Raw genomic sequence first — 11714 nt, forward strand, 5'->3', positions numbered from 1 at the left:
TTAATGTAATGAATGAAACGATTGGATTTTACCAAATAATTCGAATCTTCAACCAATTTTGAAAAATCTACAATTTTGACGCTAATAAAAATACAATAAATATAAAACTCGTGCAACGCACGTGTTAAGGACTAGTAGTTTGTTAATTAAAGAAAATGATAAATTTGTATATTAGGAGGATCACTGTTAATTATTCAAAAGTTAAAGATAGAAATGTTGCAAAATAAAAATTGAGGAAAAAATTGATGTGTTAATGTTGGGGACCATTGATAATATACACTTCAATAATTTAAGTAGACAGTAAGCTACCTAACACAATGAAGAAAAATTCATAATGCAATGATTTGGGCTATGATCGATGATGCAACCAGAAAGTGATTTAATTTAATTTATTTTATTTTTTTTAAAATTTTTTGTCGCTTTTCTTTAATTGATTGTTTTAACTGGGTATATAAGTCTTTAGTTAATAGTTAAGTTTTCTTACTACAGAACTAATTGAAGCTTATTTTTCTCTGATTTTTAATAAAATTTTTAAAGTTGTATCACAATTTGATCAAATCCATCTTGTATTCTGCTTCAATCACTATGTTTGACTTGTATTTTCCGTTCTCAACTTTTCAACTACACAAAGCAATTTCAAACGATATACCCTCTTGATTTAACAGTCTAAGACCAAGACGTCGCCCATTTAATAAAATCAAGAACGGAAATCTGCACAAATGGCCGCTATGCGAATTTAGTTGTAATTCTCTGAACTCGCATTGACTTCGTGAATCTCTTGGTTGATGGTCCATCTGAAAGGTTTCTGTCCCTTCAAGTTCGCACTCGCTCCTCAATAGTCAAGTGATGCAATGAATAAGGGCAAAATTGTACTCCCATTTTGGAAGAATTCAATTCAAATAAGTTAGAATAATACTATTTAGTTCCACTGAAGTTATAATCATGTCTATGTGGTGCTAAATGATAAATAAAATTAAACGAGTCATTCAATTTTACGTTTCATTTAACCTATCAGTTAATATTACATATAGCTCCAATGAGAGTAAATAGCATTATTCAATAAGTTAGAACCATTTGTGCAAATTTCCACCTGGATTTTGTCAAGATATACATTGTACAGCTAGCGTCTTACGATGAAAACCCACGCATTACGTCCCTTAGACACAAGGACAAGATTGTTGTGCGCAAGACTCAAGAATATACAAATATAAATGGCTATTCCATCAACTGCCAAATATGCAAAACAAAGAGGACCGACAAGGGTCGTCGAGTAGAGTCAAGTCATGACATCCCGATGAATTTTCTCTATATGGCGAAAGCTTGCCTTGATATATACGTCCAACTTCAGCAGCAACACTCATTGGAGGGGGTTATTTTCTATTCATAGATATAGAGCTCCTCTTCTTTCCTCTCCTGTCCTCTCCTCTCCATCAAGTGTCTTAGAATTATGAATAGTTTCCGATATTTTTCTCTAATGGCTCGAGTAGTAGTGATTGTTGCACTCTTGTTAGGTGCTGACACGACATGGGCTCGACGCGGATTGCAGTTTCGGAAGAAGCTAATCGAAAATGGCCTTGGCCTAACGCCTCAGATGGGGTAACACACACATATATATATATTTCCTGTTTGTTTGGTAAAAATATCGAATGTGTTTTGAAATTATATAGTGGTCGACATATCAGGTGGAACAGCTGGAATCATTTTCATTGTAACATAGAAGAGAAATTGATTAGGGAAACAGGTGAGCGAGTCGTTATTTGAATTTTTTGAAAATCAATTAATTTCTTAATAAGTCTAATTTTTTTGGGCAGCTGATGCAATGGTATCAACTGGGCTTGCTGCACTAGGATATGAATATATAAACCTAGGTATGATTTTGATATCAGTTAGCCTTTTATTATTATTTTTTGAAATGATTTCATCTTTGGTCTTTTTAGATGATTGCTGGGCTGAATTGGATAGAGATTCTCAGGTAACTCAATGGTTGTTTTCTTCTTCATATTTCATTATTCTGTGTGATTTATATAATTAAATGGCAGGGGAATTTTGTTCCCAAAGCTTCATCATTTCCCTCTGGAATCAAAGCACTGGCTGATTATGTTCATAGCAAAGGCTTAAAGCTCGGGATATACTCCGATGCTGGGTGAGTGAGTAGCTACTTAACTAATGCCACAAACAAAATATGCTCTTTCTATTTATGGATTGTATTGGTGGTGTTAATTTTGCAGAACTCAGACTTGCAGTAAAAAAATGCCCGGGTCACTAGGATTTGAAGAAAAGGATGCCAAAACTTTTGCTTCATGGGTCTGTATAGTCTTATAATCTGCATTTGTATTATATTTGGGATGAAATGAAACGCAATAGTAGTTTATTTTCCATAAACAGGGGATTGATTACTTGAAGTATGATAATTGTAACGATAATGGGAAAAGCCCAAAGGAAAGGTATTAATTTGTCCCACCAATATTATCTATATTTGTAAAAATATAACAGTTCATTTCCGGTTTCTTCGTTTGGTAAAATAGGTATCCTGTAATGGCGAATGCTTTACTGAATTCGGGAAGGTCCATCTTTTTTTCTCTATGTGAATGGTGAGTTATTTCTGTGGTAGCGAAGAAGTGTCGTCATACGTTGATGCATATTGATTCATCAGACTATTTTGTACTTTGTTGTCTTAATTACAGGGGGGTTGAAGATCCTGCAACTTGGGCCAAGTCTATTGGGAACAGTTGGAGAACTACTGGAGACATTTCTGATAACTGGGACAGGTGAACTAACAAAGCTCCTCACTATGCTCGACTGGACCGGCTTGACCCACATTTTGCCAGTCGAAATCTGGGTCATCGTTTGGCCGATGCAAGTTCAATGTTTTGGAAAACTTCTGTGGCTAGGCATGGCCATGTTTCGGTCGTTTGACACCAGCCTGTAACTAACCAAAAGATAATCAAACTGATTAAACAAGCAGTTATACTCATTCTCCTGTGCTTGGTTTATCACATCAATCCCATTTCCTATTTTAGTCAATTAGAGGCTGTTGGACAATGTTTTAAAGTGGTCCACATGGGTCCGGAGGAATAAGGATGCTGCTTGGCAGAGTGAGCCTATCCATAAACATGATGGGTTGGCCTGTGTTGAGCTTGAACGGCTTATCTAACATTACACGAGTATTGCTATTTAACACCATTGGTATTTGGCACTGATCTAGGTGACAGCACTAGTTACAATAAATTACAGTTTCTGTTAAATACAATGAATTATGATCTATTTAATATGATCTATGAAATGCTGACACATAAACTGGTATTTAACATCATTGTTGCTCCCGTAGTCTAGTACATTATTGGTGCGTGCATATTTATGGAATATGGTATTAGCGTGTGGATCCCTTCAATTAATGTTTTGTCTTGATAGTATGACTTCGAGGGCAGATCTTAATGACAAATGGGCCGCTTATGCAGGACCAGGTGGATGGAATGGTAAGTTCTTGATATTTATTCATCACTACAACATCAAATGCACAAAAACAGTGTCGTAATAGAAATTGATTGTTTGTAGATCCCGATATGTTGGAAGTTGGCAATGGTGGCATGACTACCGAAGAATATCGATCCCATTTCAGCATATGGGCATTAATGAAAGTAAGTAACGAAAACTTACAACAGGATTATAAAATTTCTGCTGCACTACTAGTATTAAAGCATGCCTTAATCAGACACTGGTAAGAAGTGTTCACTTTCCTGTACACTTCTTCATTCTTGGATATAGGCTCCACTCTTGATCGGCTGTGACATTCGTTCAATGGACAAAGTTACTGTAGAACTGTTAAGCAATCAAGAGGTCATTGCAGTTAATCAGGGTGAGTAACAATAATAGCACAACTTCATATTTTCCTTTTGTTTGTCACATTGAACATCAAATGATCAAATTTAAGTGTTTGAACTTTCGCTTCGAGGCCAGATAAACTAGGCGTCCAAGGGAAAAAGATTAAGGATAGCGATTTACAGGTCTGGGCAGGGCTGCTTAGCCAAAACAGAGTTGTAGTAGCACTATGGAACAGAGGATCTTCGGAAGCTACAATTACTGCTTATTGGTCCGACATAGGCCTCAATTCGACAACAATTGTTGATGCTCGTGATTTATGGGCGGTAAGTTTTAACGCGCATATTAATGTACTCTATGTCGAACTGTTTATTAATATTTTCGTGCTAATTGCAGCATTCGACACAAAAGTCTGTCAACGGAAAAATTTCAGCTAGCGTGATCGCCCACGATTGTAAGATGTATGTTTTATCTCCAAATTGAGAATGTCCGAGTCCTCATTGCGGTTTGTACATGGAGATACTACTGCAATACTGAGAATAAACTACTTCAAATGTATGCCTAATGCTGCAACATACGTTGAATAACATCCATGAAACTTGCACTGAAAAATAAATAATTCATTTTTACGATCTTTGTTGTGTTGTGATATCAATTGTCATAACAATTGTCGTCCAATAATCTATTACTTATTCGTTAGAAATAATTTTTGAAGTAGACAGGTGGACCATTTTGAGCCAGTACCGTGAATTGACTTAGTCAAGGTCGAACGCGTTTTCTTTCTTAAGAAGAAATCTAAAATATATTTGTTTGAATAAAATGATTTTCGAAAAATTAGAACCAAAGAAATGCCTATTTAATTTGGAATATGAAAGAGAGAACTTGAGGGGAAATAGAAAGTTGGGTGAAATGTCAAATCTTACCAAAATCGTGATTTTGAAGTTGTTGATTTGAGTTTATGTGATTTGGGTTTTGACCGTTTCAAAATCAAACCAAATCATTTGAAAATGGTCGTGTACAGATTTTGTTAGTTAAATTTGCTTGAAATAAAATAGAAATATCCATCCAATTTTATTTATTTTTAAATACATTTAAGCCAATTAAAATTATTTGTTAGACTTAGATCAATGTACACTTGAACAATATACTTGCTAATCAATTGAATCTTTATAAAAACAATAAGAGCCTGCTTGATTAGGCATGTTTTCCATGGAAATTTTTTCATCTTTTGGTAGTGTTTGATAGCAAATATTTTCCATGCAAATTGATTTCCATCTTTCCTCCACACATGTGCCAATTACATGATTTTGTGAAAAATCAATTCTTATTTTGGTGAGAATTGGTTTTCTAGCCTTTTTTTTTTTTTTTGGTCAATTGGAACAAATTCTATCCTCAATTGTAACAAATTTTGTCCTTTTAATTGACAATTTTCATGAAAAGCAAAACCAAACGAATGCAAAAAGAAAGAAAATTTCAACATTTTTCAGGTGAAAAATTTTACCAATCAAACACATTAAATTGACAATTCCCAGGAAAATAAGTTTTAGACAATTTAATTATCCGAAATTCGTTTTTTTCACCCCAAGTTCCATCTTTGCAATCAAACGGATCATAATTCATTTATGAAATATTTTTTATCTAAAGAATGAAAATGCAAAAAATAAAATATAGGGATGTTTTTCACAGTAAACTTGAAAGGTATGGACGTATTATGCCAATTACCCATTATATTAGTATTGTTATGTTTATATTTAGAAGGTAACAATTCAAGTGCGTTATAGTTAAATTTCAAAATAATATTTTAAAGGTGTCATTTTTATATTGCTAAAATAGTGGTTATAATCAAATTAAATTGCAAAAAAAAAAAAGGTTAAAATTTGGAAAACGAAATGGTTTTGTTGGTTTGAAATTCTCAAATTGTTTATAAATATTTGATTTAAAGTTAGCTAAAAAAATGCTTAAATTGAATCGTGTTCATCCCTATTAATATAGTAGAAATTACATAGAGACAAGTTTTTTTAAGTTCCAATTTAAAAAATGGGCAATTGGCGAAAAACGTCCCTACCTTTTAAATCTATTGTGGAAAACGTCCATACCTTTCATTTTTTGACATTTTTGTCCCTATTTTTACCTTTTTTTGCGCTGAACGTCCTTTTTACTAATTTTTGACATAAAATGACCAAAATATCATCTTATTTAAATAAAACAAAAAAGAAAAGAAAAGAAGAAGAAAAATAAGTTGCAACGAAGGGCCTAAACTTTTAAAAATGCAAACCCATCCCCCCCCCCCCCCCCCCCCCCCCCCCAACCAAATATAACTTCATCTTCTTCCCAAACATAACACCCACTCCACTGCCGCCCTCCACCTTACCAACCACAACCTAAAACGTTCATTTTCAGGGTGCCTGCCCAATCCGTCAATGAAAACGATGCCCCGGAGGAGGTCAAACACAAAGAGGAACATTATTGGCATTCCACAAGACCACAACCCTAAATTGCATCATTCATTCTAAAAATTCAAAATCTTAAGAAAAAATTGCTCTGAATTTATTCTTCTTGGCGATTCTTTTTTGGCCTCATCGACTATTGCCAGTTCAGGAGGCCCATTCACAAGGCTCAAATCTGGCTCTGAGCGTGTCTCTGTTTCCATTGATATCTACAATCAAGGATTCGGGTGTCGTCAAATTCCATCTCTTTTACGGTTTTGCTTAGATCTGCCATTATTTTTTAGTTTCCTATTATAGATTTTTTTTCCTTAATTGTTTGATTTGGAATTTGGATTGATTCTGTGTTTTATAGTTGACGAATTTGATTGTGATTATTGGATTCAGGGTTTTGTTGTTTAATTAAATTTTATTCCTTTTATGATAATTAATGACTTAGTGGGAGAAATTGAGCTCCTGTAAATGCCTTACGAGCAATTGACCTGTCTTTATTTTTATTGATCTTAATTTAGATTTTTTGAATTGTTGCATGAGTTTTGATTTGAAAGTTGGATTTAGGGGGGTGTATTCAATTGTGACTTTTAAAGACTTTGGGAGTTTTAAAAAATTTCGGTGTATTCAATTGAGACTTTTAAAGACTCTCTAAAAATTTGGGTGTATTCAATAGAGACTTTTAAAGACTTTTAAAAAGTCTCTATAAGTTTCGAGGTATTCAATTAAAACTTTATAAGAGTCTCTACAAGTTTCGAGGTATTCAATTAATAAAGACTTTCGGGGAATTAATATTTTCGTAGAATCTCAGAGACTTTTGGTAGAGAAAGTCCATAGAATTCTCACAACACAAATCTCTCATCCAACGAGAGATTTCTCACAAGCCGGCCGATTGTTCTTCTTCTAGGGTTTCTCCTCCATCTCTTTCAATCAGGTAATCACGATTTCCACCTCTCTATCTCTCCCTCTATGAGTATTTTGTTTGATTTATGGATAAACTCATCTCCAAAATTGCAAACTAGAAGCAAGCAGTTCTGGAGATTTTTTACCCGCAGGAAAGCACGTTTTCCGGCCTGAAATTCAACACCCTCGACAATCTTTAACTATTTTATATAGAGCCACACTTTTCTATAACCATATAATTTAATACATCAACAAACAAAGCTGCGACGTTGAATTCCTCGAATCTGGCTGGGGTTATTAATGGTTTTAATGAAAGATTTTGTCATATGTGAGAAACTTTTTCGACGTGTCCATTCTAATTAATAGTGTTAATTCAAGTCAAAAGACAGCATCATTAATGTGTGTCGATTTCTTCAATCTGACTAGAGCTCCATTATTTTATCGTATTATTTCTCAAATTTTGAATATTGAGGAGGGTTGTTATGTATGTATGTATGTGTCTGTGTGTATAATATGTTATTATAATTCAAGTTTTGAAGTTATGATCTTTTCACCTGGGGTCATGAATTTATCATTTTAGTTTAATGGTTATGAGTTAAACATTGTGTGTATAATATGTTATTATAATTCAAGTTTTGAAGTTATGATTTTTTCAATGGAGTTATGAATTTATCATTTTAGTTTAATGTTTATGAGTTAAACATATAGAATTTCATGGTTATTAGATCTAAAAGATGAGGCTTGATAAATCTAAGTGGTAATTAATTCTTACCTACTGAACATAAAGAGATCACAAATGAATCGGTGCAAGGATATGGTTGCAAATTTAAGGTTAAAAGTAAACCAGATGGCTTCCACATTGAACATGTCAAACTTTACAATTAGGGACAGCTTACTCGGGCCAGAAATTAAGCCGGCTGATGCAATGAGCAGAACAACTGGGCTTGACAACTGTGTGGATTTTTGGTTTCATTTATTATTTTCATTTGAATTCTTGATTTTTGATGTGTTGAATCGATCCTAAATATTCATTTTGCTAAATTTTCATTGATGTTGTTCAGGTTATAGAGACTGGTATGAAACCAGACGGTATTTATGGATGACAATTCAAGCAATTCTCTATGTGATAAATGATCTTGTAAATAATATGCATTGTGCACGTATTACACGTTCACTAACTAGACGACCGAAAACTAGATATGGATATGACTATATACATAAAATATTAAAGGAGGATCCAGAAAACTTTCGACAAGTTTATAGAATGTATCCAGATATATTTCTAAAATTAAGCAATATTATTAGAGAAAAAACACCCTTACAGGATACTAGGTATATTTGTGTTGAAGAAATGCTTGCAACGTTCCTACTTATTGTTGGTCAGAATACTAGATATTGCTTGATTCGTCAAAAATTTGGTCGATCACATTTCACTACTAGCCGAAGTTTCAACAAGATTTTACAGACATTAAACAAATTTGCGGTAGATATGATGGTCAAACCGAGATTCGTTGTGCCAGAAAAAATAAGGGAAAGTACAAGATTTTATCCATACTTTAAAGTAAGTGATGAAATAAGACGTATTATAATTTTTCTTTTATCTTTTCATTAGTGTTCTCATGAATTTGTTGTACTGTTTTATTATTTTTTGGATTGTATTGGAGCTATTGATGGTACCCATATTCCAGCAATGGTAACTGGACGTGATACAAGCAGTTACAGAAATCGTCATGGAACAATTTCTCAGAATGTTTTGGCCGGTTGTAACTTTGATTTGGAATTTATATACGTGATTAGTGGGTGGGAGGGATAAGCACATGATTCTAAAGTGTTGAGTGATGCTTTAACAAGAAGAAATGGACTTAAAGTGCCACAAGGTACAACTTTATTATTTCATTTTTTCTTTTATCTTATTGTTTCGTAATTACTTGTTAACTTTACAAGTATTTTATATTCAGGTAAATATTTTTTGGGAGACTGTGGATTTCCAAATCGACTTCAGTTTTTAACTCCTTTTCGAGGTGTCCGTTATCATCTTCAAGATTTTGCCGGTCAAGGTCGTGACCCTGAAAATACAAAAGAGTTGTTTAATCTTCGTCATGCTTCCTTAAGGAACGTAGTTGAGAGGATATTTGGTATATTTAAATCAAGATTCACAATTTTCAAAACAGCTCCTCCATTTCCATATCGTACACAAGCCGAACTCGTACTAGCTTGTGCAGGATTACATAATTTTCTTCGGAAAGAATGTCGGTCCGATGAATTCCAGTCGAACCCAATAACGAAGATTCTTCATCTTTTTTGATTAATGAAGGGGAAGATTTTGGACCATTTTTTGAGAGTCAAGAACAAGAAAGAGAGAATGCTAATGCATGGAGGGCTAGTCTAGCAGCGAACATGTGGAATGATGTTGGAAATGTTTGATTTTTTTTCTTTTGTTGATCATTACCAAAATACTATTTTTTTAATATTTTTATTATTTGTTAATCTACTTGATATAAGATGAAAAAGTACTTTATGTTTGGCGAAATATTTGTTTTTTTATATTTGGGAAAAAATTGACATGAGAAATACGATTTATTACTTTACATTTTCAATTATATAAGTTGTGGACGATTTGAATATATAAGAAGTTGTTAAACACATTACATTATATATGTTTAATATATTCTTTTAAAAAGTCTTCAAAATTCTTCAAAGTCTTTAAAAGTCTCTAGTAAAAGTCTCCACAAATTCAGAAAAAAACTTTTATTAATTTCAATTAAATCCATAGAAATCACTTGAAATTCCACAAAGTCCACAAAAGTCACTCACTTTAAAAAGTCTCCCAAAGTTTTTAAAAGTCTCAATTGAATACACTATTTTGTGTTATGTAAGTTGATCGAACTGGCATCTCCCAGTTTGCAAATTCAAATCCGACTGATTGTCCAAAACCTGCTCAAAAGGCAGCCTAAAAATGATGTTTCAGGCGGTGGTTGGTGAGGTGGATGGCGGCTGTATTGTGGGGGTGATGTTTGGGAAGAAGATGAAGTTATATTTAGGGGGGTTTTTTGCATTTTTAAAAGTTTAGGCTTATAGTTGCAATTTATTTTTATTTTTCTTTTCTTTTCTTTTTTGTTTTATTTAAATAGGAGGGTATTTTAGTCATTTTATGTCAAAAATTGGTAAAAAGGATTTTCAGCGCAAAGAAATGTGAAAATAAGGGCAAAAATGCCAAAAAATGAAAGGTAGGGACTTTTTCCACAATAGGCTTAAAAGATAGGGACGTTTTGTGCCAATTACCCTTTAAAAAATCAAGTTTGAAGTTCGTTTATATAAAGATAGGGTGATAATTCCATCTCTCTCTCTCTCTCCCCTGTTTCACAGCTACAATCTCCCCAACTTTCACATCAGCGAAGCTCAATGACAAGCACTGCCATGTGCAGTGCTGCGTGAACAAGGCTGCAATAGTAGCATCTCCCACAGCGCCTCGCGCTTCTATTCGTTGTAGTGTTAGTTCTACTGCAACAGCAGAGTCGTGTTGTTGTTCGTAGGGGGAATCACTCAACTTCCTGGATGATATATATTTTGGTGCAGCGTCGATGCTGCTGCTGAAACTGTTGTTCGCAAAGCCAGGCACAGGCGATGCACCTAAGAGAAATTAGGTTTGCGTGTTGTGGTGGTGGTGGCGCTAATGGCAATGGTAGTGGCAGTGTAGCAGGATAAAGAGTGTTTTTGATCAATTATTTAGGTACAGTGACTAATAAATTAGTTAATTTGTAACCAATAAATAATATGTGACCTAAAGTAATGTATTTTGATTTTGTGACTAAATTTATAATCGTAACTCAAAATTTAGTAAGTTGTGACCAATTGAGTCAATAACTTGTGACTGAGAAATAACTTGTGATCAATTAATTTGATAATTTGTGATTGAGAAATAAGTTATCACCTATAATATTTGTGATTTGTGATCAATAAATAAATTATGACCTATAAATTTTTTTATTTGTGATCGATAGATAATGTGTGACCAATTGATTTGATAATATGTGACCGGTGAATAAGTTATGACATATAAGTACATAATTGTAATTTTAAATTGTATAATCGTAATCTTAATATAGTTAATTATAAAATTTATTTGTTTAATAAAATTTAATTATAACCTGATTTTTAAAATAATAAACCTAATTTCTTAATTTTGAAATTGTATTTTGCAACCACCTTCTATGTAACGTTTCCTTTTAACATATTACAAGATGGAGTATGCAACCACATATGCCTCTACTTGTTGGGTATGGGCTTTAAGGGAAACTCGCTTTAAGGGAAACTCCAACTCACAGAGAGAGAGAGAGAGAGAGAGAGGCCTACCTTAAAATAGGTTCGATGCTCGCCATTTCAAATTAATTCCAACAATGCGTTTCTCAAGACAGGTATGTGGGAATGGTTTATGATAAAAGTATGAAACTCTATAACTTAGTCCACGCTTAACAAGCATATGCAAGCTATTATAAGAACTTATCTTTGTCTGATGAAATATGTTTTTCAAAAGTATTAAAATACATCACTGGATTT

At 33.5% G+C, this 11714-nt stretch overlaps 1 protein-coding gene and 1 long non-coding RNA gene across 2 annotated transcripts; both read left to right on the forward strand.

Annotated features, from left to right (window-relative positions):
- The first annotated feature begins 1225 nt into the window (after positions 1–1225).
- Positions 1226–4453, forward strand: LOC111401756 (alpha-galactosidase-like). The gene is made up of 14 exons (XM_023029640.1): positions 1226–1596; positions 1683–1741; positions 1812–1868; positions 1938–1972; positions 2040–2143; positions 2229–2304; positions 2386–2444; positions 2526–2591; positions 2685–2768; positions 3412–3476; positions 3556–3638; positions 3766–3856; positions 3958–4145; positions 4216–4453. Exons 1-14 carry the CDS (start codon positions 1448–1450, stop codon positions 4300–4302), a joined length of 1203 nt encoding a protein of 400 aa, XP_022885408.1. The 5' UTR covers positions 1226–1447; the 3' UTR covers positions 4303–4453.
- Positions 4454–6136: 1683 nt separating this feature from the next.
- Positions 6137–9318, forward strand: LOC111401757. The gene is made up of 2 exons (XR_002704097.1): positions 6137–9034; positions 9116–9318. It is a non-coding gene; the product is annotated as an uncharacterized LOC111401757 (long non-coding RNA).
- Positions 9319–11714: the final 2396 nt, after the last annotated feature.

The sequence above is a fragment of the Olea europaea genome, chromosome 10, assembly GCF_002742605.1.
Source record: "Olea europaea var. sylvestris chromosome 10, O_europaea_v1, whole genome shotgun sequence".
Taxonomy (NCBI): domain Eukaryota; kingdom Viridiplantae; phylum Streptophyta; class Magnoliopsida; order Lamiales; family Oleaceae; genus Olea; species Olea europaea.

Coding starts and splice junctions, on each gene's coding strand:
- LOC111401756 (XM_023029640.1), top strand. CDS start 1,448: ATGAATAGTTTCCGATATTTTTCTCTAATGGCTCGAGTAGTAGTGATT. Junction 1,973..2,039: donor AATTGGATAGAGATTCTCAG/GTAACTCAATGG, acceptor ATTAAATGGCAG/GGGAATTTTGTTCCCAAAGC. Junction 2,592..2,684: donor TTTTTTTCTCTATGTGAATG/GTGAGTTATTTC, acceptor TCTTAATTACAG/GGGGGTTGAAGATCCTGCAA.